This window comes from Nerophis lumbriciformis, linkage group LG21, assembly GCF_033978685.3.
Source record: "Nerophis lumbriciformis linkage group LG21, RoL_Nlum_v2.1, whole genome shotgun sequence".
NCBI lineage: Eukaryota > Metazoa > Chordata > Actinopteri > Syngnathiformes > Syngnathidae > Nerophis > Nerophis lumbriciformis.
Genome location: NC_084568.2, coordinates 5,740,779 through 5,763,754, shown reverse-complemented (window position 1 = coordinate 5,763,754; position 22,976 = coordinate 5,740,779). Strand labels below are relative to the sequence as shown.

General features: G+C 37.4%; 1 protein-coding gene across 2 annotated transcripts in view; it reads left to right on the top strand.

Annotated features, from left to right (window-relative positions):
• Positions 1-6,953: 6,953 nt before the first annotated feature.
• The window catches only part of zc3h12ab (zinc finger CCCH-type containing 12Ab), a 28,578-nt gene continuing 12,555 nt past the window's right edge, over positions 6,954-22,976 (top strand). The window contains exons 1-3 of one of the 2 annotated variants that reach the window (XM_061983464.2): positions 6,954-7,051; positions 11,191-11,666; positions 21,919-22,058. In XM_061983464.2, the coding sequence (XP_061839448.1) occupies positions 11,320-11,666; positions 21,919-22,058 (487 nt within the window). In that variant the 5' untranslated portion in view covers positions 6,954-7,051; positions 11,191-11,319. Of the gene's footprint in view, positions 7,052-11,014; positions 11,667-21,918; positions 22,059-22,976 lie in introns of both variants that reach the window. The other variant, XM_061983463.2, reaches the window with a different exon arrangement.

Below are 22,976 nucleotides of genomic sequence, written 5' to 3'. Positions count from 1 at the left end.
CTATGTTGTTATTATGCTGTTTGTTACTTATGTATGTTAAGTTGCAGCTATTTCAAATAGTTTTGTCAATTTGTTCTGGTCTGAAACAAATTGGCCCTTTAAAACATATCTTTGTCTTTGTGTGTTGTATGTAGAGCACATTGCTTAGCAGAGTTCAGTGATGCAAATGCATGTCAAGTTGATCAACAGATTGTATTATTCTCCAGTGTAATAACAGTACTAAAATGAAGGCTAAAAGGGCATTAAATGGGGCCTTAAAAATTTTTTTTAAAAATATATAAGTAACTAAATAGTTACTTTTCACAGTAACGCATTACTTTTTGGTTTAAGTAACTGAGATAGTAACTGAGTTACTTTTGAAATAAAGTAACTAGTAACTGTAACTAGTTACTGGTTTTCAGTAACTAACCCAACACTGGCTGCCACATCGTTTTATGTGGCCCGCCACATCTTTAAAGTGGAATTCCACATAATTTAATGTTGTTTTGTGGTCTGTAACATTATTTAAGTGGCCCGCCACATCTTTAATGTAGAATTCCACATAATTTAATGTTGTTTTGTTGTCTGTAACATTATTTAAGTGGCCCGCTATGTTGTTTTACTATATGTGATTTTTTTTATTTTTTTTATTTTTTTTTTAATTAAATCAACATAGAAAAAAACACACGATACACTTTCAACTAGTGCATCAACCCCAAAAAAAACCTCCCTCCCCCACTCATACACACCCACTCACACAAAAGGGGTTGTTTCTTTCCGCTATCAATATTCTGGTTCCCACAACATGGACAACACTTCTGCAAGGGACACAACACAGTCCCTGAAGCACACTTGATTGTTTGTGCTGCTGGTCCACTAACATTTTCATTTACCATGTTTTCCGCACCATAAGGCGCCCTGGGTTATAAGCCGCGCCTTCAATGAACGGCATATTTCAAAACTTTGTCCACCTATAAGACGCCCCCGTGTTATAAGCCGCATCTAACTGCGCTAAAGGAATGTCAAAAAAACAGTCAGATAGGTCAGTCAAACTTTAATAATATATTAAAAACCAGCGTTCTAACAATTCTGTTCACTCCCAAAATGTACGCAAATGTGCAATCACAAACATACGTATATCAACATGGACAGAGCTGCGTGAAAAAAGCCACCCGGCCTCTTCGCGTAAACTTAAACTTACCTTAACCACTCGCTCATCTTTTCTTCATCCATCCCTTCGAGTTAGCTTTTATGATGACGCCGGCTGGAAAGGTCTCTTTTGGCAAGGTCTTCCTTTTGAATATCACCATGGGTGGAAGTTTCTGGCCATTAGCATGGCAAGCTAGAACCACAGTGAAGGATGACTTCTCATTCCCTGTGGTGCGAATATTCACCGTACGTGCTCCCGTTGTATCCACAGTGCGGTTCACAGGAATATCAGTTGCTGTGAAATAGTAATCCGTGTGCGGATGGAGAGATTGCGTCTTTTCATGAACCGGATCCCTGACGCTTAGTAGGAGCCATTTTGTGGTCTTTACAGATGTAAACACACAAAGGAAATGAAACGTACGGTAATATCCGCGCGCTTTTTCTTCTTCTACGCGGGCGGGTGGTTGCTTACAGTAGAAGAAGAAGCGCTTCCTGTTCTATGGGGGCGGGTGCTTACCTTGGCGGTTGCTTGCGTAGAAGAAGAAGCGCTTCCTGTTCTACCGGGAAAAAAGATGGCGGCTGTTTACCGAAGTTGCGAGATCGAAACTTTATGAAAATGAATCGTAATATTAATCCATATATAAAGCGCACCGGGTTAAAAGCCGCACTGTCAGCTTTTGAGTAAATTTGTGGTTTTTAGGTGCGGCTAATAGTGCGGAAAATACGGTAATTACTTTTTTTTTTTTTTTTTTTTTTCTCCCTTATGTAATTATTTTTTATAATGTTTTACTTTCCTCTTTATCCAAGAAAATATTTATTTATCTTATCTATAAAAAAAAAAAAAAAAAAAAAAAAAAAGGAAAGAAAGGACCTTATCTTCACCAGACCTGGTTGTAAATGAAATTAGCTTCGTTTAAAGTTTTTTTTTTTTTTTTTTAAACCAGGTCCAGTCCAGATAATGTCCAAGTCGGGTCCAGCAACACACACCTTCATTCATGTACACTGAGAAAAAAAAAAAAAAATTTACTATATGTGATTTGCTACATTGTTTTATTTGGCCCACCACATTATTTTGTGTGACACGCCTCATTAATTTACGTGGCCTGTCACGTCATTTTATTTTGCCTTCCGCCACGTCGTTTTATTTGTCTATGTGGTTCGCCGTATTATTTTAAGTGGCCTGCTATGTCATTTTATGTGGACTGCCACATTATTTAAAGTGGTCCACCTCATCATTTTATCTGAACATCATTTTATGTGGCACATCATGTCATTATATGTAGTCTGCCACGTTCCTTTATGTGGTTCACAACGTCGCCATTTGATGTGGTCCCCTACATTATTTAATGTGGCCTGCATGTCATTTTATGTGGTCCGCCAAATCTTTAAAGTGGCCGGTCATTTTTTAAATATGAGCTGCCACATTGTTTTAAGTGGCCCGCCACATCATTTAATGTGGAATTCCACATAACTGAATGTTATTTTTGTGCTCTGCAACATTATTTAAGTGGGCCGCCCGCCATATCATTTTTTTTTCGGTCCGCCATTGTTTAATGTGGCCCTCTACGTTGTTTTACTATATGTGATTTGCCACATTATTTTGTGGTGGGCCAATAAAACCACAATAATAACAACAACATTGTTTATTGTGGTCTGCCACATTGTTAAAAGTGGTCCACCACATCATTTGATATGATTCGCATCCTTATTTTATGTGGCCTGTCACGTCATTTTACGTCGTTTTATTCTTCTATGTGGTCAGCCATATTATGCTTTGTAATTTTATGTGGACCGCCACATTATTTAATGTGGCACATCACGTCATTTTATGTAGTCTGCCACTTTATTTTTTGTGGTCTGCTACATCCCTTTATGTGGTTCACAACGTCGCCATTTCATGTGGTCCCCTACATTATTTAAAATGGCCTGCATGTCATTTTATGTGTTCCGCCAAATCCTTAAAGTGGCCTGGCACGTCACGTCATGTCATGTGGCCTATTGGTCATTTTATGTGGGCCACTGCCTCGTTTTATATGAGCTGACACATTGTTTTAAGTGGCCCGCCACCATACTTGCCAACCCTCCCGGATTTTCCGGGAGACTCCCGAAATTCAGCGCCTCTCCCGAAAACCTCCCGGGACAAATTTTCTCCCGAAAATCTCCCGAAATTCAGGCGGAGCTGGAAGCCACGCCCCCTCCAGCTCCATGCGGACCTGAGTGACGTCAGGTGCGCAACACCACGTAAATCGTTGGCCAACCAAAAAGTAACCCAAGTACGCTATAGCCAACATTCACCAGGAGATGGCAACAGACAAACATAGATCACTATTACATTCCTCCCCTTTTAGAAATGTATAGAAGTTACTCAAAATAAATAAACAACCCAACCAAAAAATGCAGCAGCTCAATTAAAAAACTGTACTTAAGCCACATTCTTTTCTTTTTTTTTTTAGTACTGAACTCTTAACCCTCATTTGTAAAAAAAATAACATGCTTATTATACAAACAGTATTTGTACACCTTTAACACAGATTTTTATACTGTCTTCAGAGATTCAGTTTTTTTGGTGGTACTCGAAACCTTTCTGGGTACCTGCGAAAGGGTGTTCAGCATGGTTGGAAAAATAGTGACAGAGAATAGAACAAGGATGAACAATTCAACCCTTAACTCAACAATGAGTAGATGAGTGTTATGTGTGTGTATATGTGTAAATAAATGAACACTGAAATTCAAGTATTTCTTTTATATATATATATATATATATATATATATATATATATATATATATATATATATATATATATATATATATATATATATATATATATATATATATAGCTAGAATTCACTGAAAGTCAAGTATTTCTTATATATATATATATATATATATATATATATATATATATATATATATATATATGTAGAATTCACTGAAAGTCAAGTAATTCTTATATATATATATATATATATATATATATATATATATATATATATATGAAATACTTGACTTGGTGAATTCTAGCTGTAAATATACTCCTCCCCGACCACGCCCGACCCCCACCCCCTACCTCCCGAAATCGGAGGTCCCAAGGTTGGCAAATGCCCGCCACATCATTTAATGTGGAATTCCACATAACTGAATGTTATTATTGTGCTCTGCAAAATGATTTAAGTGGCTTTTATAAGAGTCACAATGTAAGAATACATTGTTAATTTCTGAGTAGAAATATGTAAAAAAATGCAGTTAGTTGTTGGTAATTTCTGGATATCAGTCAATGAGTAAATTTACATACACAAATGTAGTATATCCCCAAACCGCGTCCATAGAATCTTGATCAGGGCTGCTCATTACGTCGATCGCGAGCTACCGGTCGATCTCGGAGGGTGTGTCAGTCGATCACCAGACAGGCATTAAAAAAATAGTCCTAAAAATGAGCGATCATAAATCTTCACTATGACGTCACTTTCGTCACTTGATTGACATTCACGGCACCCGAGGGTCTTCTGAGATGACGCTGGCTGCTGCCAGCTCATTAAAATTACCGACTGGAAGGCGAGAAACACTTTATTTCAACAGACTCTGGCGCCGTACCTGTCGTCAAAACTCCAAAGACCGACTGCACAGTTGCGCTACCAAAATAAGAGTCTCAGAAAGCTGGCGTGCACAAGCTAGCAAGCTACGGAGTTTGCCGACAATGTATTTCTTGTAAAGTGTATACAAAGGAGTATGGAAGCTGGACAAATAAGATGCCAAAAACCAACCACTTTCATGTGGTATTGGACAGAAAGGAGGACTTTTTTTCTCCTCCATTCGAAAATGCGGACGTAATCAGCACCACTGTCCAATCAATGCAAGTCATCAGAATCAGGTAATACACCAACTTATATTCTTGTCTTCATGAAAGAAAGGAATCTATATGTGTTAAACATGCTTGTATTATCTTTTAACACCTTTAACTTATTAACAATATTAACTATATGTGTTAAACATGCTTGTATTATCTTTAAACACCTTTAACTCGTTAACAATATTAACTATATGTGTTAAACATGCTTGTATTATCATTAAACACCTTTAACTTGTTAACAATATTAACTATATGTGTTATCATGCTTGCATTATCTTTAAACACCTTTAACTTGTTAACAATATTAACTATATGTATTAAACATACTTGTATTATCATTAAACACCTTTAATTTTTAACAATATTAACTATATGTGTTAAACATGCTTGCATTATCATTAAACACCTTTAACTTGTTAACAAAAACATATATTTCATAAATAAGTAAATATAAATTATATATATGAATGAGGTAGATCCCCACGTCTTCATGAAAGAAAGGAATCTATATGTGTTAAACATGCTTGTATTATCTTTAAACACCTTTAACTCGTTAACAATATTAACTATATGTGTTAAACATGCTTGTATTATCTTTAAACACCTTTAACTTGTTAACAATATTAACTATATGTGTTATCATGCTTGCATTATCTTTAAACACCTTTAACTTGTTAACAATATTAACTATATGTATTAAACATACTTGTATTATCATTAAACACCTTTAATTTTTAACATCATTAACTATATGTGTTAAACATGCTTGCATTATCATTAAACACCTTTAACTTGTTAACAAAAACATATATTTCATAAATAAGTAAATATAAATTATATATATGAATGAGTTCTCGCCCGGAAAAGGGTGGAGTGCCATCTCCGGGTTGGGGAGGAGATCTTGCCCCAAGTGGAGGAGTTCAAGTACCTCGGAGTCTTGTTCACGAGTGAGGGAAGAGTGGATCGTGAGATCGACAGGCGGATCGGTGCGGCGTCTTCAGTAATGCGGACGCTGTATCGATCCGTTGTGGTGAAGAAGGAGCTGAGCCGGAAGGCAAAGCTCTCAATTTACCGGTCGATCTACGTTCCCATCCTCACCTATGGTCATGAGCTTTGGGTTATGACCGAAAGGACAAGATCACGGGTACAAGCGGCCGAAATGAGTTTCCTCCGCCGGGTGGCGGGGCTCTCCCTTAGAGATAGGGTGAGAAGCTCTGCCATCCGGGGGGAGCTCAAAGTAAAGCCGCTGCTCCTCCACATCGAGAGGAGCCAGATGAGGTGGTTCGGGCATCTGGTCAGGATGCCACCCGAGCGCCTCCCTAGGGAGTTGTTTAGGGCACGTCCGACCGGTAGGAGGCCACGGGGAAGACCCAGGACACGTTGGGAAGACTATGTCTCCCGGCTGGCCTGGGAACGCCTCGGGATCCCCCGGGAGGAGCTGGACGAAGTGGCTGGGGAGAGGGAAGTCTGGGCTTCCCTGCTTAGGCTGCTGCCCCCGCGACCCGACCTCGGATAAGCGGAAGAAGATGGATGGATGGATGGATGCTTGCATTATCTTTAAACACCTTTAACTTGTTAACAATATTAACTATATGTATTAAACATACTTGTATTATCATTAAACACCTTTAATTTTTAACATCATTAACTATATGTGTTAAACATGCTTGCATTATCATTAAACACCTTTAACTTGTTAACAAAAACATATATTTCATAAATAAGTAAATATAAATGATATATATGAATGAGGTAGATCCCCTCGACTTGATCAATTGAAAAGTAGCTCGCCTGCAGAAAAAGTGTGAGCACCCCTGATCTTGATAGTTTTATTTTGAAAGTATGTGCGAAGTACAGTAGATAAAATATACCTGCAGTTCTCATTTTTACCCACTAGATGGCAGCATAGCGCAGACAAACACGTCAGGCGACAGGTTTGTAACTACGGAAGCCGCCGCAACCCCAAATAGATCAAATCGCCTAACAAGGTGCATGCCACTTCAGTCTTAAACAAGAACACAATTATGGAGTCGACAAAGTGTACACGCTTTTGAATGTTTGTCGGGACTTACAAGGTAAGGTCTGTTTTTCAACAAGTTGACGTGAAGGCGACGACTTTTTTCAAACGAAGTGATACTTAAGGGAAAAAAATGGCACCTTGACACTTGTCAGACATTGGAACGCTTATTCGTGTATAAAATGTCCTGTAGGTTAGTATAAAAATCTCCGACAAAATGAAGTAAAGTGGCCCTTCATTCAGTTTCCCACATGAGTTGTGGAGTTAATTGCCGCTCTTTGGTACAGAGCCCGACGTGTACGTACAGAGCCTCGGCGGTCACTTTATTAGGTATACGGCTACTAGCCTATCAGATTCCGTGTCGAAAAGTTTGTTTAAACCTAATAATTAATTTTTAAGACACGACTGTGGTTGTACTTTACGACACTATAAAAATAGGCGTGGCGTTATTTTGCTTCGTCGTGCTGCTGACTAAGGTAACTACAGTACCAATTACAATATCTATCATTCTATTGAAAACTATTTCTTGGCAGCCATTATGTCATTTCTCAGAAATGTTACATATCACAAATGGGATTTATGGCTCTTGGAAGGACAACATTGCGACCCATTAAAAAAAATGGCTACTGAGCATGCGCACTTACGCCGCATCAACGCTAAACCTTTTCTTTTTTTGTGAGTAATCGACTTTTTTTGGTCATTTTTCACACCCTAATAAAAAGTGAAAATAAAACAAAAAGTCATAATAAAAATGTGTTCTACATTAATATCCTACCAGAGGTGGGTAGAGTAGCCAGAAATTGTACTCAAGTAAGAGTACTGTTACTTTAGAGATTCATTACTCAAGTAAAAGTAAGGAGTAGTCACCCAAATATTTACTTGAGTAAAAGTAAAAAGTATGTTGTGAAAAAACTACTCAAGTACTGAGTAACTGATGAGTAACATATACACACACACACACACATATATATATATTTATATATATATATATATATATACACACACACACACACACACATATATATATACACATATATATATGTACACATATATATATATACATACATTGATATATACAGTATATAATTTATATTTATTTTGCCGTTTTTGTTTACATGTTTAAGGTGTTTTAATGAATATACATGCATGTTTAACACATATAGATTCCTTTCTTTCACGAAGACAAGAATATAAGTTGGTGTATTACCTGATTCTGATGACTTGCATTGATTGTAATCAGACAGTAGTGATGATAACGTCCACATTTTCAAATGGAGGAGAAAAAAAGTTACTCCTTTTTGTCTAATACCACATGAAAGTGGTTGGTTTTTGGCTTCTTATTCGTCCAGCTTCCATATTCGTTTTTATACACTTTACAAGAAATACATTGGCGGCAAACTTCGTAGCTTGCTAGCTTGTTTGCGCTGGCTTTCGGAGACTCTTATTTTGAAAGCGCAAGCGCGATGGAGCGGCACTTTTATTGTGAAGACAGGAACTGTGCAGTCAGTCTTTAGGCTTTTGACGGGAAGTACGGTTGAAATAAAAAAAAGGGTCTTTTTTCCTTCACATTTTTGATTGATTGATTGGAACTTTTATTATTAGATTGCACAGTACAGTACATATTCCGTACAATTGACCACTAAATGGTAACACCCCAATAAGTTTTTCAACTTGTTTAAGTCAGGTCATGTGACCGCCTGGCTCTGTTTGATTGGTCCAACGTCACCAGTGACTGCATCTGATTGGTGGAACGAAGTGAAACGTCACCAGTAAGGCAGGCACTTTGAAGGTCTGTCTGACAGACCAAAACAAACAAAGCGTGCATTAACAGATCGATAAAAATTAGTAGCGAGTAGCGAGCTGAATGTAGATAAAAGTAGCGGAGTAAAAGTAGCGGAGTAAAAGTAGCGTTTCTTCTCTATAAATATACTCAAGTAAAAGTAAAAGTATGTTGCATTAAAACTACTCTTAGAAGTACAATTTATCCCAAAAGTTACTCAAGTAGATGTAACGGAGTAAATGTAGCGCGTTACTACCCACCTCTGGTTTTCACAGCCTAATAAAAAGTGAAAATAAAACAAAAAGTCATAATAAAAATGTGTTCTACATTAATACCCTACCTGGTAACTTCTTTACATACCACAACAATTTAACCAGAAAAGTGGATACAAATAAATAAATGAAAACAAAAGTAAAACTAACGTCCCTGACAATGTATCTGCACTAGCATAAAAAAAAAACGGAATTAAAAAAAAAAGTATATTTAAAAAGTTAATCCAAATGCTGTTTTCTTTGTCCCGGACTTATTTTCTCGTCTAGTTCCCAGCCGGGTGACGATATATCTGCACGAGCTTAAAAAACTGGAATAAATAAATACAAAAATTATTAAAAGTTAAAATAATTTAAAAAATGAATCCAAAAAAAACGTTATTTTACTAACATTATTTAACAATAATAATTATTTTACTAACATTATTTAACAATAATGTTAGTAAAATAAATGTAGTCTATAAAGTCCTGCAGTAATTTAACAATAATGTTAGTAAAATAAATGTAGTCTATAAAGTCCTGCAGTAATTTAACAATAATGTTAGTAAAATAAATGTAGTCTATAAAGTCCTGCAGTAATTTTAACAATAATGTTAGTAAAATAAATGTAGTCTCTAAAGTCCTGCAGTAATTTAACAATAATGTTTGTAAAATAATTGTAGTCTATAAAGTCCTGCAGTAATTTAACAATAATGTTTGTAAAATAAATGTAGTCTATAAAGTCCTGCAGTAATTTAACAATAATGTTAGTAAAATAAATGTAATCTGTAAAGTATTGAAGTAATTTAACAATAATGTTAGTAAAATAAATGTAGTCTATAAAGTCCTGCAGTAATTTAACAATAATGTTAGTAAAATAAATGTAGTCTATAAAGTCCTGCAGTAATTTAACAATAATGTTAGTAAAATAAATGTAGTCTATAAAGTCCTGCAGTAATTCAACAATAATGTTAGTAAAATAAATGTAGTCTATAAAGTCTTGAAGTAATTTAACAATAATGTTAGTAAAATAAATGTAGTCTATAAAGTCCTGCAGTAATTTAACAATAATGTTAAAAAAAAAAATATATATATATATATATATGTGCACAAGCATAAAAAACGGAATAAATAAATAAATAAAATAAGTTAAAAATTTTTTTGAAGGTTCATCCAAATGCTGTTTTCTTTGTCCCTGACTCATTTTCTAGTCCAGTTGCCAGCCGAGTGACACAAGATCTGCATGTGCATGAAAAACGGAATCAATAAAAAAATAATAATTAAAAGTTAAAATAATTAAAAAAGTTAATCCAAATGCTGTTTTATTTGTCCCTGACTCATTTTCTAATCTAGTTGCCAGCCGGGTGACGATATATCTGCATGTGCATAAAAAACGGAATAGATAAATAAAAATAAGTTAAAATAATTTTTAAAGTTCATCCAAATGCTGTTTTCTTTTGACCCTGACTCATTTTCTAGTCCAGTTGCCAGCCGGGTGACGCAAGATCTGCATGTGCATGAAAGACGGAATCAATAAAAAAAATAAAATTCAAAGTTAAAATAATTTAAAAAAAGTTAATTCAAATGCTGTTTTCTTTGTCCCTGACTAACTTTCTATTCTGGTTGCCAGCCGGGTGACGATATATCTGCATTAGCATACAAAACTGAATAAATAAATAAAAATAAGTTAAAATTAATTTTAAAAGTTAATCCAAATGCTGTTTTCCCTGACTCATTTTCTAGTCTAGTTGCTATCCGTGTGACGATATATCTGCATGAGCATAAAAAAACGGAATAAATAATTAAAAGTTTAAATAATTCTAAAAGTTAATCCAAATGCTGTTTTCTTTGTCTCTGACTCATTTTCTAGTCTAGTTGCCAGCCGGGTGACGATATATCTGCATGTGCATACAATCGGAATAATTTAAAGTTAAAATAATTTAAAAAAAGTTAATCCAAATGCTTTTTTCTTTGTCCCTGACTCATTTTCTAGTCTAGTTGTCAGCCGGTTGATGCAAGATCTGCATGTGCATGGAAAAAAACGTCTCTCAAAGGAATGGCTTGCAACTGTGAATTTCCTTGAAAGAGCCGTTCAAAAGACTGGACTGGTTTGCCAATGACACATCTCTGTTAAATTCACCGACAATGTTCTGGCGTGGCCCCAAACAGGAAGAGGCTGCACCCAGGAAGAGAGGATGAACTTGTCAAGTACACATTTGAGGACTCCCATCCCCAGCACAAGCAGTCTGAAGACTGAGTCCTCCTGGATGGATCTCAACCCGTCCCGCCTGTGACACAATGGAGACCGCAGGCGGAACGCGTCCTCCGGATGAGCCGGACGACACCCAGCTGGACTTCTTCCATAAGCTGGGATACTCCACGGCGCAGGTCACTGCCGTGCTGAAGAAGTTCGGCCCCGGCGTGGACACCGACAAAGTCCTGGGCGAGCTGGTTCGGATGAGGGCCGACCTGCTGGCCGAGCGGGCGCCCGTGACCACCGTGTCTGTCCTGGTCACCAAAGGGGGCGGCCGGTACGCGGAACCCACCGTGATGCTGCCGCTCGCTTCTTCTCCGAGCCAAGAGGAGGGCGGTGAGGAAGACGCGCTGAGGAATATTGTCATAGATGGGAGTAACGTGGCCATGAGGTGAGAAACTTACTTCTTTACTCATAACTTCAGTGTTCTTGGACACAACCCAAACGAACCCTTTAGAACTACTCCAGGTGTGGGTGGTATAACCTCTAATCTATATTGCAGACTCCTGCGAGAACGATATAAATGACAATATATTATTTGGGATATAAATGATAATAGAACCATCGCAAAACGGGTTACAAAGGCTCCTAATTTGGCTGCTGACATATGTGGTAACATGTTGCATCCTTTTTAATAGTATTATTTTGTCAAAATGACAGGTAAAAGTAAAAAAAAAAAATAGAATGTCGTGCAAAAGTACATTCATGCCAGAAATTCAACTTCAAATGTGAAACTAATATGTGATGTAAACACATTACATGCAAAGAATTTTTTTTATTTTTTTATTTTTTATTTTTTTTTATTGAACAATGTACATACAAACATATATTCTCAATGTACATAAAAACTAAGGCTGCTGCTAACGATTATTTTTCTATCGATTAATCTACAGATTATTTTTTTCGATTAATCGGTTAATCTATAGATTATTTTTTTCTAATAATCTATAGATTATTTTTCCTTTTACCGATTATTTTTGTATTTAAAATGAAGATGAAAAAATAAATGTAGGCCAGTTTTTTCAAAAAGGCATGGCTTTTATTTACAAAAAAAAAAAGTATGGCCACTCAGTCAACATTGACAACAACATGACAAAATATTCTGTAACAATGTAAACATTTAAAACTTTTAACATTTAACAAAATTAAAAGTAGCTTATTTGCTTTTTAATGTGCAAATGTAAAAGTAAACATCCAGTGCAAATCTTAATATTCTGCAATAGTATAAGCATTTCAAAAGTAAAAGTATTGCTTATTTTGCTTTAAAATGTGCAAAAATAAAGATAAACATCCAATACAAAAATGTGCAAAACGGAAATATTCTGTAACAACAGTGTAAACATTTCAACAAAAGTAAAAGTATTGCTTATTTGCTAAAATGTGCAAAAATAAAGATAAACATCCAATACAAAAAAGTGCAAAACGAAATATTCTGTAACAGTGTAAACATTTCAACAAAAGTAAAAGTATTGCTTATTTTGCTTAATAACACAACAATGATAGTATGATTAAAGTGAAAGTTAATTGTTTGTTTGTACATAGTATATGTAACTGTTAATGTTGTAAAAAGGTATTTGCACAACTAATTAACGTTAGCGTTAAAGAGGAGCGCGTCTTTGTAAACACTGAACAGGCACGCCAAACGCGCCTCTCAGAGCGAAACGGTGCTTTAGTTTATGAATTTACAACGCAGATACAAATGACACATTCATGTTTTTGTGTAATGATGACAACGTATACTCACGCGGACGATTGACTAGTTGATGGTGATGGCAAGAACACTGTCGGTGTTTTCTTTTCAAATGTTCGTTCATAGCCGTTGTGCTGCTATGATAGGCCATTTCCTCTGCATACAACAACATTATATTAGGCCGTTTATTGAAATACTCCCACACTTTTGACGACTTTTGGCGTGCTTTTTTCCCCTCGCTCGCACCGCTCGCATCGTCTGCTTTGCGCGCCGCCATGACGGTAGTGAGACGTATATATGCGACGCGTCGACGCACAAAAACGGCGTTGACGTATTTACGTAACCGATGACGTCGACGCGTCGTTTCAGCCCTAATAAAAACCAAGGCACTTTCAACAAATCTCAACAATTTCAAACATCCATCTGGTTGAGCAAATACTGTCTTTTGCAAAACATGTAAAGGAAAGAAAAATAAAGCAAATGTTTACAAACTGAAGGTTTAATTCCTTGGAGACAGGAGGACTTTTAGGGGGGGAAAACAAAGGATTTAAATGAGTAGTAGATAATACTCTTTGTCTGTGTTTAGTTATTTTATAAATAACATTGATGGCATTTTCGCAAGGCTAACAAGTTGCCATCTGTTAAAGTTGATGCTCTCCACTACCTTAAATATTGGTGGTGTGGGATTCAACTTTAAGATTTTGTGTAGCTGTACGCTTATAATCGCTGTGTTTGGGTACACCTGGGCCCTGGTTTAGACTAAACACTTGTATGTAATAAAATAGGTTAAGGAACTAGTTTAAATATTGTGTTCAGTTCAGTTTCAGTTTATTTGGAACATGCATACGACACAATGTAATGCATCACATATTTCCAGTTGTTTCATTACAGCACGTCCGAAAAGGAGTAGGAAGAAGCAGAGCTTATTTAACCCTAGCCCTTTTCATACCATAGCAATTTTATCCAATTTCTTTGTTCTCTGTTGTAACAGAACAGTGAATAAATAAATAATTTACCATAGGAAGTAAACAAATATTAAATACATAAATAATCTTTTTCTCAAAAGAAAAAAAAAGGGTTCGAGATGTTCATCATAATTGTTCTTCTTTGTACTTTGTGAACACTTGTAGTTGGAACAGTCTCAGAATCATATTGGTGCTTTGTTTGATTTCTTTACTTAATCCATGCTATAATTAAATTCCACATACAGTACATATATGCTAAAGGTTTTAAGTGTTGTACGTGCATACAAATGTTTTAAATTAAATTTTTCTCTAAGATTATATTTCTCCTCTAGTTGAGAAGAATTGTTAAAGTGTTGATATTGTTCAACTGTTAATAGCACATAAATACAAGTACAATTAATACACGTTTGATTGATTGATTAATTGAAACTTTTATCACATACCTGCCAACTACTCCGGTTTTCCCGTAATTAGTACGGTTTTCATCAACCTATTCCGGGTTACGGTTGCAGTGATAAAAAATACGGTTTTTCATTAATTAAAAAAATATATTTAAAAAAAAGTTTTATTCACGAAATCGCGTAACAACAATGACAATCGACACTGCTTCCCGTAACTTCCTATCGAGCCATTCCGAATGCCAAGCACGAGGCACCTGTTGCCATTGTTTCCAAACGAGCGAACGATCATGGAATCAGCCGGAGAAAAATCGCATACGAGTCTTAAACCGAAAAGAAAACTGCAGTCATTCCGTGAAGAATATTCAAAAGCCTATCCGGGAATAATTATCCGTTCCAAAAAGGGTGAAAACTACGCGAATTGCACCTTGTGCAGACAAGATTTTTCGATCGGACACGGAGGAATTAGCGATGTAAAAGACCACGTTGGGACAAAAAAACACAAGTCTAATGCCGTTGCTAGCGATACAAGTGGAAAACTTTCAACGTTTTTCGGATTTTAGCCACAAAAAGGTAACGACACCAATGTTATCTATTGGAATTGTTTAGTACTGTTATACTGTTAAAAGTGTTTATACTATTTATGCTTTCAAGTCCAAGTTGAATAAATCTTGTTAAATATTGACAGCATAACTACCAAAATACAGAAGTATGTCCTTAATATTTTTGCAGTGCTATTTCTGTTGAAAAGTTCAAATGATTACATTAGAGATGTGATGTGCCACTTTTCAAGTGTCTGATGGCTTCAATTAATTTTCATTAATTTTTCATATTTTGAATTATTTTGAAAGGCTTACAAAAAAACTACATTTGAATTGTAATTCCATGCTATTGACAGGACTATTAATTTTAATGAAGTTAGCTTACCATGTTTACAGTATGATAATTGTGATAGAAATGTGAATTTTAGGCACAGAATATTTTATACAATTGAACAAGGCAGTAGATTATACAAGCTTGGACAGAAAGTTAATAATGACACCAATTTTTTTTTTAATGGAATTGTTTAGTACTGTTTTACCATTTGTTTACTGTAAAAAGTGTTTATACTGTTTATACTTTCAATGAACAAATTGAAGTCTTGTGAAAGGTTGACAGGATAACTGGCATTAACTGTCAAAATAATTTCAAACTATTGAAGTTAGCTTACAGAATAAACATGTCAATCAACCCATATGATTTTTGCTGTAATATTTTTGTTTTGAAAAGTCACTGTGACTGATAGAAAAGTGATGGCGAAGCCTGAACCCCCCACCAGGACTTTGTCCTGGACCTACCGGGGCCTGCGGCCCCTGGACCCTGGCTACTAGGTTTTTCTGATTTCAAAAGTTGGCAGGTATGCGGGAATAATTATCTGTTCCAAAAAGGGTGAAAACTACGCGAATTGCACCTTGTGCAGACACGATTTTTCGATCGGACACGGAGCAATTAGCGATGTAAAAGACCACGTTGGGACAAAAAAACACAAGTCTAATGCCGTTGCTAGCGATACAAGTGGAAAACGTTCAACGTTTTTCGTCGCCCAAACAGATTCTTTGGATGTGATAAATGCCGAAGTTTTATTTACGGAGGCAATAATTGAGCATGGACTTCCAATCGCACTGGCTGATCACATGGGACAGTTATTTCGGAAAATGTTTCCCGACTCGAAAATCGCCAAAAAATATGGATGTGGTCGAACCAAAACATCAAACATTATTCAGTGTCTTGGAACAGAATCCTCAAAAAGTATCGCCGATGTCATGAAGACGGAACCATTTAGCATAGAAAAGTGATGGTTTTAGCAACATTTTAACCTGTCTGAATGCTAATAATCATTTTGCGTCGGGGGGCGAAGCCCTGAACCCCCCACCAGGACTTTGTCCTGGATCTACCGGGGCCTGCGGCCCCTGGACCCTGGCTACTAGGTTTTTCTGATTTCAAAAGTTGGCAGGTATGTTATTAGTAGATTGCACAGTACAGTACATATTCCGTACAATTGACCACTAAATGGTAACACCCGAATACGATTTTCAACTTGTTTAAGTCGGGGTCCACGTAAATCAATTCATGGTAACGTGATCCGTATTAGCATCAGCCGATCACACTCATGGATGATCACTATCGGAATTGGCAGCATTAAGCCCCGATTAGAACATCCCTACAAAAGATGCTTATGGTACAATATGGCTGTACTGTATGTGCATGAGCCTACAGGGAGACTGAATGGAAGAAGGTAAACAACACTGCGACATAATTTGCATATACAGTAGCTTAGGAATGATTACAGAACGCGCCCTTTTCCTCCATTGGGTGGAGATTCACACACGGCGCGTAAAAAGGCGAAGTTCAATGTTAGTTTCTGCGGGCCCTTGTGGTTCCTGCCAGGCATGTCTGTGCAGGCATGTGAAAAGATTAGGTGCATTATGCAAATCTTTTTTTTTTTTCCTTGAAAAGTGGATGTAACCAGCCTGACTGCATTTTACTATTTGTGTGATGAGCAATAGGCTACCTTTTTTGTGCTGACTATCTATGATCATGAATGTCCAAATACAAGTTAACTATTGATGTCGGTTATGGCGACTCTTTGATTACTTAATGAGAGCAAATGAAACTCACATTACAATTCCCGCTTGTTATTGTGTGTATGTTGCAGTAACACTGTAGAAACTCTATTTGTGGTATTTTCCAACAGCACGGTAGGTAGAGATGTGACTACAATACTTGTGTGTCAATTGTGTAAAATATATATGAGTATTAGAGATGTGCGGTTTGCGGACACAACCGCGGAGTCCGCGGATTATCCGCGGATCGGGCGGTTGAAATAAAAAAAAAATTGATTTTATCCGCGGGTCGGGCGGTTGAAATAAAAAAAAATTAGATTTTAAATAGATTCAGGCGGGTGGCAGTTAAACCAATTCGGAAATATATATTACCCACATATGAAAAACGAGCAGGCACCTGTAGCACGCCACAACAGAAGAAGAAAAAAAAAAAAGATGGCAACGCCGGCAGCAAACGTGGTACGCGACAAACTAAAAAAGGGAATACTAAAGACCAGGGGAAAAAAAGGCCAGAAAAGTTCAGCGTGGACTCGTTTTTATGAGGTTGTAAATCAGGATGATAGTAATGCTGGCTACGTGATTTGCAAGAGCTGCGACGCTGTTTATGTCTACGACAGTCACAAAACCGGGACATCTAACATGGTGCATCACATTTGTGCAAAACCTCGAACCTCCACAAACACCCTGAGCATGAGCAGTTTCGTCCGCCGTGATCCCAGAAGAGTGCCACAGGATGTTAAAACAAGATAGAACGCAGCTGCCTGCAGCAGTTTGAGTGGCGCGAGCGCGCTTGGAGGTGCGCTCAGCGCGGCTCCCAGATGATTGCGCACTGGTGTGCGTCTGGGCCGTGACAGCGTGGCACGCATTGAATGTCTCTGCTGCATTGGATCAGTCTCCTTTCTTTAACAGGCAAAAGCTTTATAACCTCACTAATGCCTTGCATCGTCTATATTAGATATATAACAACGGGTGGGTGCGGGCGGGTGCGGTTTTGATCAAATGTTAGTTCGGGTGGATGGCGGATGGGTGACGACTTTTGTGATGCGGTTGCAGATGAAATAATTGCCTATCCGCGCATCTCTAATGAGTATATATTAGGGATGTCAAAAAAAAAGGTGCTATAATGGCGGTATCTATAAAACCCAAAACCAGTGTAGTTGTCACGTTGTGTAAATGGTAAATAAAAACAGAATACAATGATTTGCAAATCCATTTCAACTTATATTCAATTGAATAGACTGCAAAGACAAGATATTTAATGTTCGAACTGAGAAACTTAATTTTTTTTTGCAAATAATCATTAACTTAGAATTTAATGGCAGTGTCACGCCAAATTTCTTCCCCCCACAAAAACCTTCCCCCCCATTTACTTCCGGGGTCATTTCCTCCTACGTCATTTCCTCCTACGTCATTTCCTCTTACGTCATTGACAGCGATCGATAGAATCCAAATCTCCTGAAAATTGCGGTGTCACTGAATGACATTTGTCTTTATCTTTCCCAGGGGACTTATGTCAAACACCAGCAGGCTTCGAAAAATTCCAGGCGGAGTGTTAGGGCCGCTGCTGGGAACTTCTGTCAAAACGAATCAAAAATCGTTTAATTCTCCGTCAAATGTGCAGTCAGGAATATCCTCAAGTTAATTTGTCCGATTAATACAGGCGTTTTGTTAACGCTATATTATAAAAAAAAACAAGTATCCTTCCAGCGACAGGCAGTCAAAGCCGAAGTGTTATCGATCGCTGTCAATGACGTAAGAGGAAATGACCCCGGAAGTAAATGGGGGGGGGAAGGTTTTTGTAGGGGGAATACATTTGGCGTGACAGCAGCAACACATTGCAAAAAAGTTGGCACAGGGGCATTTTTTTTACCACTGTGTTACATGGCCTTTCCTTTTAACAACACTCAGTAAACGTTTGGGAACTGAGACCAATTTTCGAAGATTTTCAGGTGGAATTATTTCCCATTCTTGCTTGATGTACAGCTTAAGTTGTTCAACAGTCCGGGGTCTCCGTTGTCCTATTTTAGGCTCTATAATGTGCCACACATTTTCAATGGGAGACAGGTCTGGACTACAGGGTGGCCAGTCTGGTACCCGCACTCTTTTACTGCAGCGTGGCATTGTCTTGCTGAAATAAGCAGGGGCGTCCATGATAACGTTGCTTGGATGGCAACATATGTTGTTCCAAAACCTGTATGTACCTTTTCAGCATTAATGGCTCCTTCACAGATGTGTAAGTTACCCATGCATTGGGCACTAATACACCCCCATACCATCACAGATGCTGGCTTTTCAACTTTGCGCCTATAGCAATCCGGATGGTTCTTTTCCTTAATGTTTCCGGAGGACACGACGTCCACAGTTTCCAAAAACAATTTGAAATGTGGACTCATCAGACCACAGAACACTTTTGCACTTTGCATCAGTCCATCTTTAATTTCTGATCTCTCTCTCTGTGTCCAATACTTGCTGTACATGTGTACCAAGACAGACCTACACTGTTCCAATGTCAATTTCTCTGATGATGCAATTGTTGATGACTGAAGTGTTGATACCAACCAAACTTAACCCCCCGACCCCCTCCATATCCCACACCCCGGATTGTAAATAATGTAAATAATTCAATTTATATACTGTGATGATTATCTTGTGTGATGACTGTATTATGAAAATAGTATATATCTGTATCATGAATCAATTTAAGTGGACCCCGACTTAAACAAGTTGAAAAACTTATTCGGGTGTTACCATTTAGTGGTCAATTGTACGGAATATGTACTTCACTGTGCAATCTACTAATAAAAGTTTCAATTTTAGATGAGTTCGGGCCCAGCGAAGCCGGCGGCGTTTCTGGGTGTTGTTGATAAATGGCTTTCGCTTTGCATAGTAGAGTTTTAACTTGCACTTACAGATGTAGCGACAAACTGTAGTCACTGACAGTGGTTTTCTGAAGTGTTCCTGAGCCCATGTGTTGATATCCTTTACACACTGATGTCGCTTTTTGATGCAGTACCACCTGAGGGATCGAATGTCCGTAGTATCATCGCTTACGTGCTGTGATTTATCCAGATTCTCTGAACCTTTTGATGATGTACCAGGCCGTAGATGGTGAAATCCCTAAATTCCTTGCAATAGCTCAGTGATAAATGTTGTTTTACCTGTGGGACAATGGTGACCCTCGCCTCATCCTTGTTTGTGAATGACTGAGCATTTCATGGAAGCTGCTTTTATACCCATACCTGCCAACTACTCCGGTTTTCCCGTAATTAGTACGGTTTTCATCAACCTATTCCGGGTTACGGTTGCAGTGATAAAAAATAATTTTTTTAAATGCGCGAGGCTATTTATAGCACCGCTGCCAAGCACAAGGCACCAGTTGCCCATTGTTTCCAAACGAGCGAACGATCATGGAATCAGCCGGAGAAAAATCGCAAACGAGTCTTAAACGGAAAAGAAAACTGCAGTCATTCCGTGAAGAATATTCAAAAGCCTATCCGGGAATAATTATCCGTTCCAAAAAGGGTGAAAACTACGCGAATTGCACCTTGTGCAGACAAGATTTTTCCATCGGACACGGAGGAATTAGCGATGTAAAAGACCACGTTGGGACAAAAGAACACAAGTCTAATGCCGTTGCTAGCGATACAAGTGGAAAACTTTCAACGTTTTTCGGATTTTAGCCACAAAAAGGTAATGACACCAATGTTATCTATTGGAATTGTTTAGTACTGTTATACTGTTAAGTGTTTATACTATTTATGCTTTCAAGTCCAAGTTGAAGAAATCTTGTTAAATGTTGACAGCATAACTACCAAAATACAGAAGTATGTCCTTAATATTTTTGCAGTGCTATTTCTGTTGAAAAGTTAAAATGATTACATTAGAGATGTGATGTGCCACTTTTCAAGTGTCTGATGGCTTAAATTAATTTTCATGAATTTTTCATATTTTGAATTCTTTTGAAAGGCTTACAAAAAAACTACATTTGAATTGTAATTCCATGCTATTGACAGGACTATTAATTTTAATGAAGTTAGCTTACCATGTTTACAGTATGATAATTGTGATAGAAATGTGAATTTTAGGCACAGAATATTTTTTACAATTGAACAAGGCAGTAGATTATACAAGCTTGGACAGAAAGTTAATAATGACACCAATTTTTTTTTTAATGGAATTGTTTAGTACTGTTTTACCATTTGTTTACTGTAAAAAGTGTTTATACTGTTTATACTTTCAATTAACAAATTGAAGTCTTGTGAAAGGTTGACAGGATAACTGGCATTAACTGTCAAAATAATTTCAAACTATTGAAGTTAGCTTACAGAATAAACATGTCAATCAACCCATATGATTTTTGCTGTAATATTTTTGTTTTGAAAAGTCACTGTGACTGATAGAAAAGTGATGCTTTTAGCAACATTTTAACCTGTCTGAATGCTAATAATCATTTTGCGTCGGTGGGCGAAGCCTGAACCCCCCACCAGGACTTTGTCCTGGACCTACCGGGGCCTGCGGCCCCTGGACCCTGGCTACTAGGTTTTTCCGATTTCAAAAGTTGGCAGGTATGTATATCCAAACATGGCACCCACCTGTTCCCAATTAGCCTGTTCACCTGTGGGACGTTCCAAATAAGTGTTTGATGAGCATTCCTCAACTTTCTCAGTCTTTTTTGCCACTTGTGCCAGCTTTTTTGAAACATGTTGCAGGCCTCAAATTCCAAATTAGCTAATACTTGTAGAAAATAACAAAGTTTTCCAGTTCGAATTGTAAGTATCTTGTCTTTGCAGTCTATTCAATTGAATATAAGTTGAAAAGGATTTGCAAATCATTGTATTCTGTTTTTATTTACCATTTACACAACGTGCCAACTTCACTGATTTTGGGGTTTGTATTTTATATAATGGGTGTTACCTGTGCTGGTTTCACCGTAATGTGTATGACGTGTCTGATCTACCTGCCGTTGCTTGTGTTTGCAAACATGTAGCCATGGAAACAAGGAAGTGTTCTCTTGCTTGGGAATCCAGTTGGCCGTGGACTTCTTCCTGCACCAAGGCCACACCAACGTCACCGTTTTTGTTCCCTCGTGGAGGAAAGAGCAGCCCAGGCCAGATGTTCCAATCTCAGGTACACCCATAACTGTATCTCGACCCTTTATTGTTTTGACGGCACAACTCTCGTGCCTTCTTCCCTTTTTCCGCAATTTGAGAACTCCGTGAAATCGGGCATTTTCATGGTGTAACAACTATACAATAAAAGCCAGCAAAATCTTTAAGGGACTGATATTATAGGTTACTTGCTACAACGAACGATTATTTTGATAGTCCATTAGTCAACGATTATCTTAACGATTAGTTGAGTAATGAGATAATAAAGCGTACACATAATTAATGCCTCTAATTTTGTCATCGACTTCTAAATGCAGCCTAAGTTATTTTAGGCATGTGCTTACGAACAACAAAGATGACTAATTCAATCATAAATATTTATTTCTTACTGTAACTGCTGCTCATTCAGCTCTTACAAAAATTAAAATGACTAATAAAATGTGTTATTAGAGCACAATTCGTACGCAAGGCAATTAGAAGTGTTTTACAGATGTGTTAAATAACAAGGCAAATGAAATCATGAATAAAAATAAAATCCTCGTAAAATAATTACATTATAAATGTAATTAATTCAATTCAAATCAAGCAAAAATGCAAAATAGAAAGTAGAAAATAAATTAAAAAGGTTCATATAAAATACAATTTAAAAAAATACAATACTGCTCAAATATTGTGGCTTCACCACATGAATTTTTTGGGATATATACATTTTTTCAAAGCATATTCTACAGTTTTTTTAGTCCTAAATTAAGCATCCATCCATCCATCTTCTTCCGCTTATCCGAGGTCAGGTCGCGGGGGCAGCAGCCTAAGCAGGGAAGCCCAGACTTCCCTCTCCCCAGCCACTTCGTCCAGCTCTTCCTGTGGGACCCCGAGGCGTTCCCAGGCCAGCCGGGAGACATAGTCTTCCCAACGTGTCCTGGGTCTTCCCCGCGGC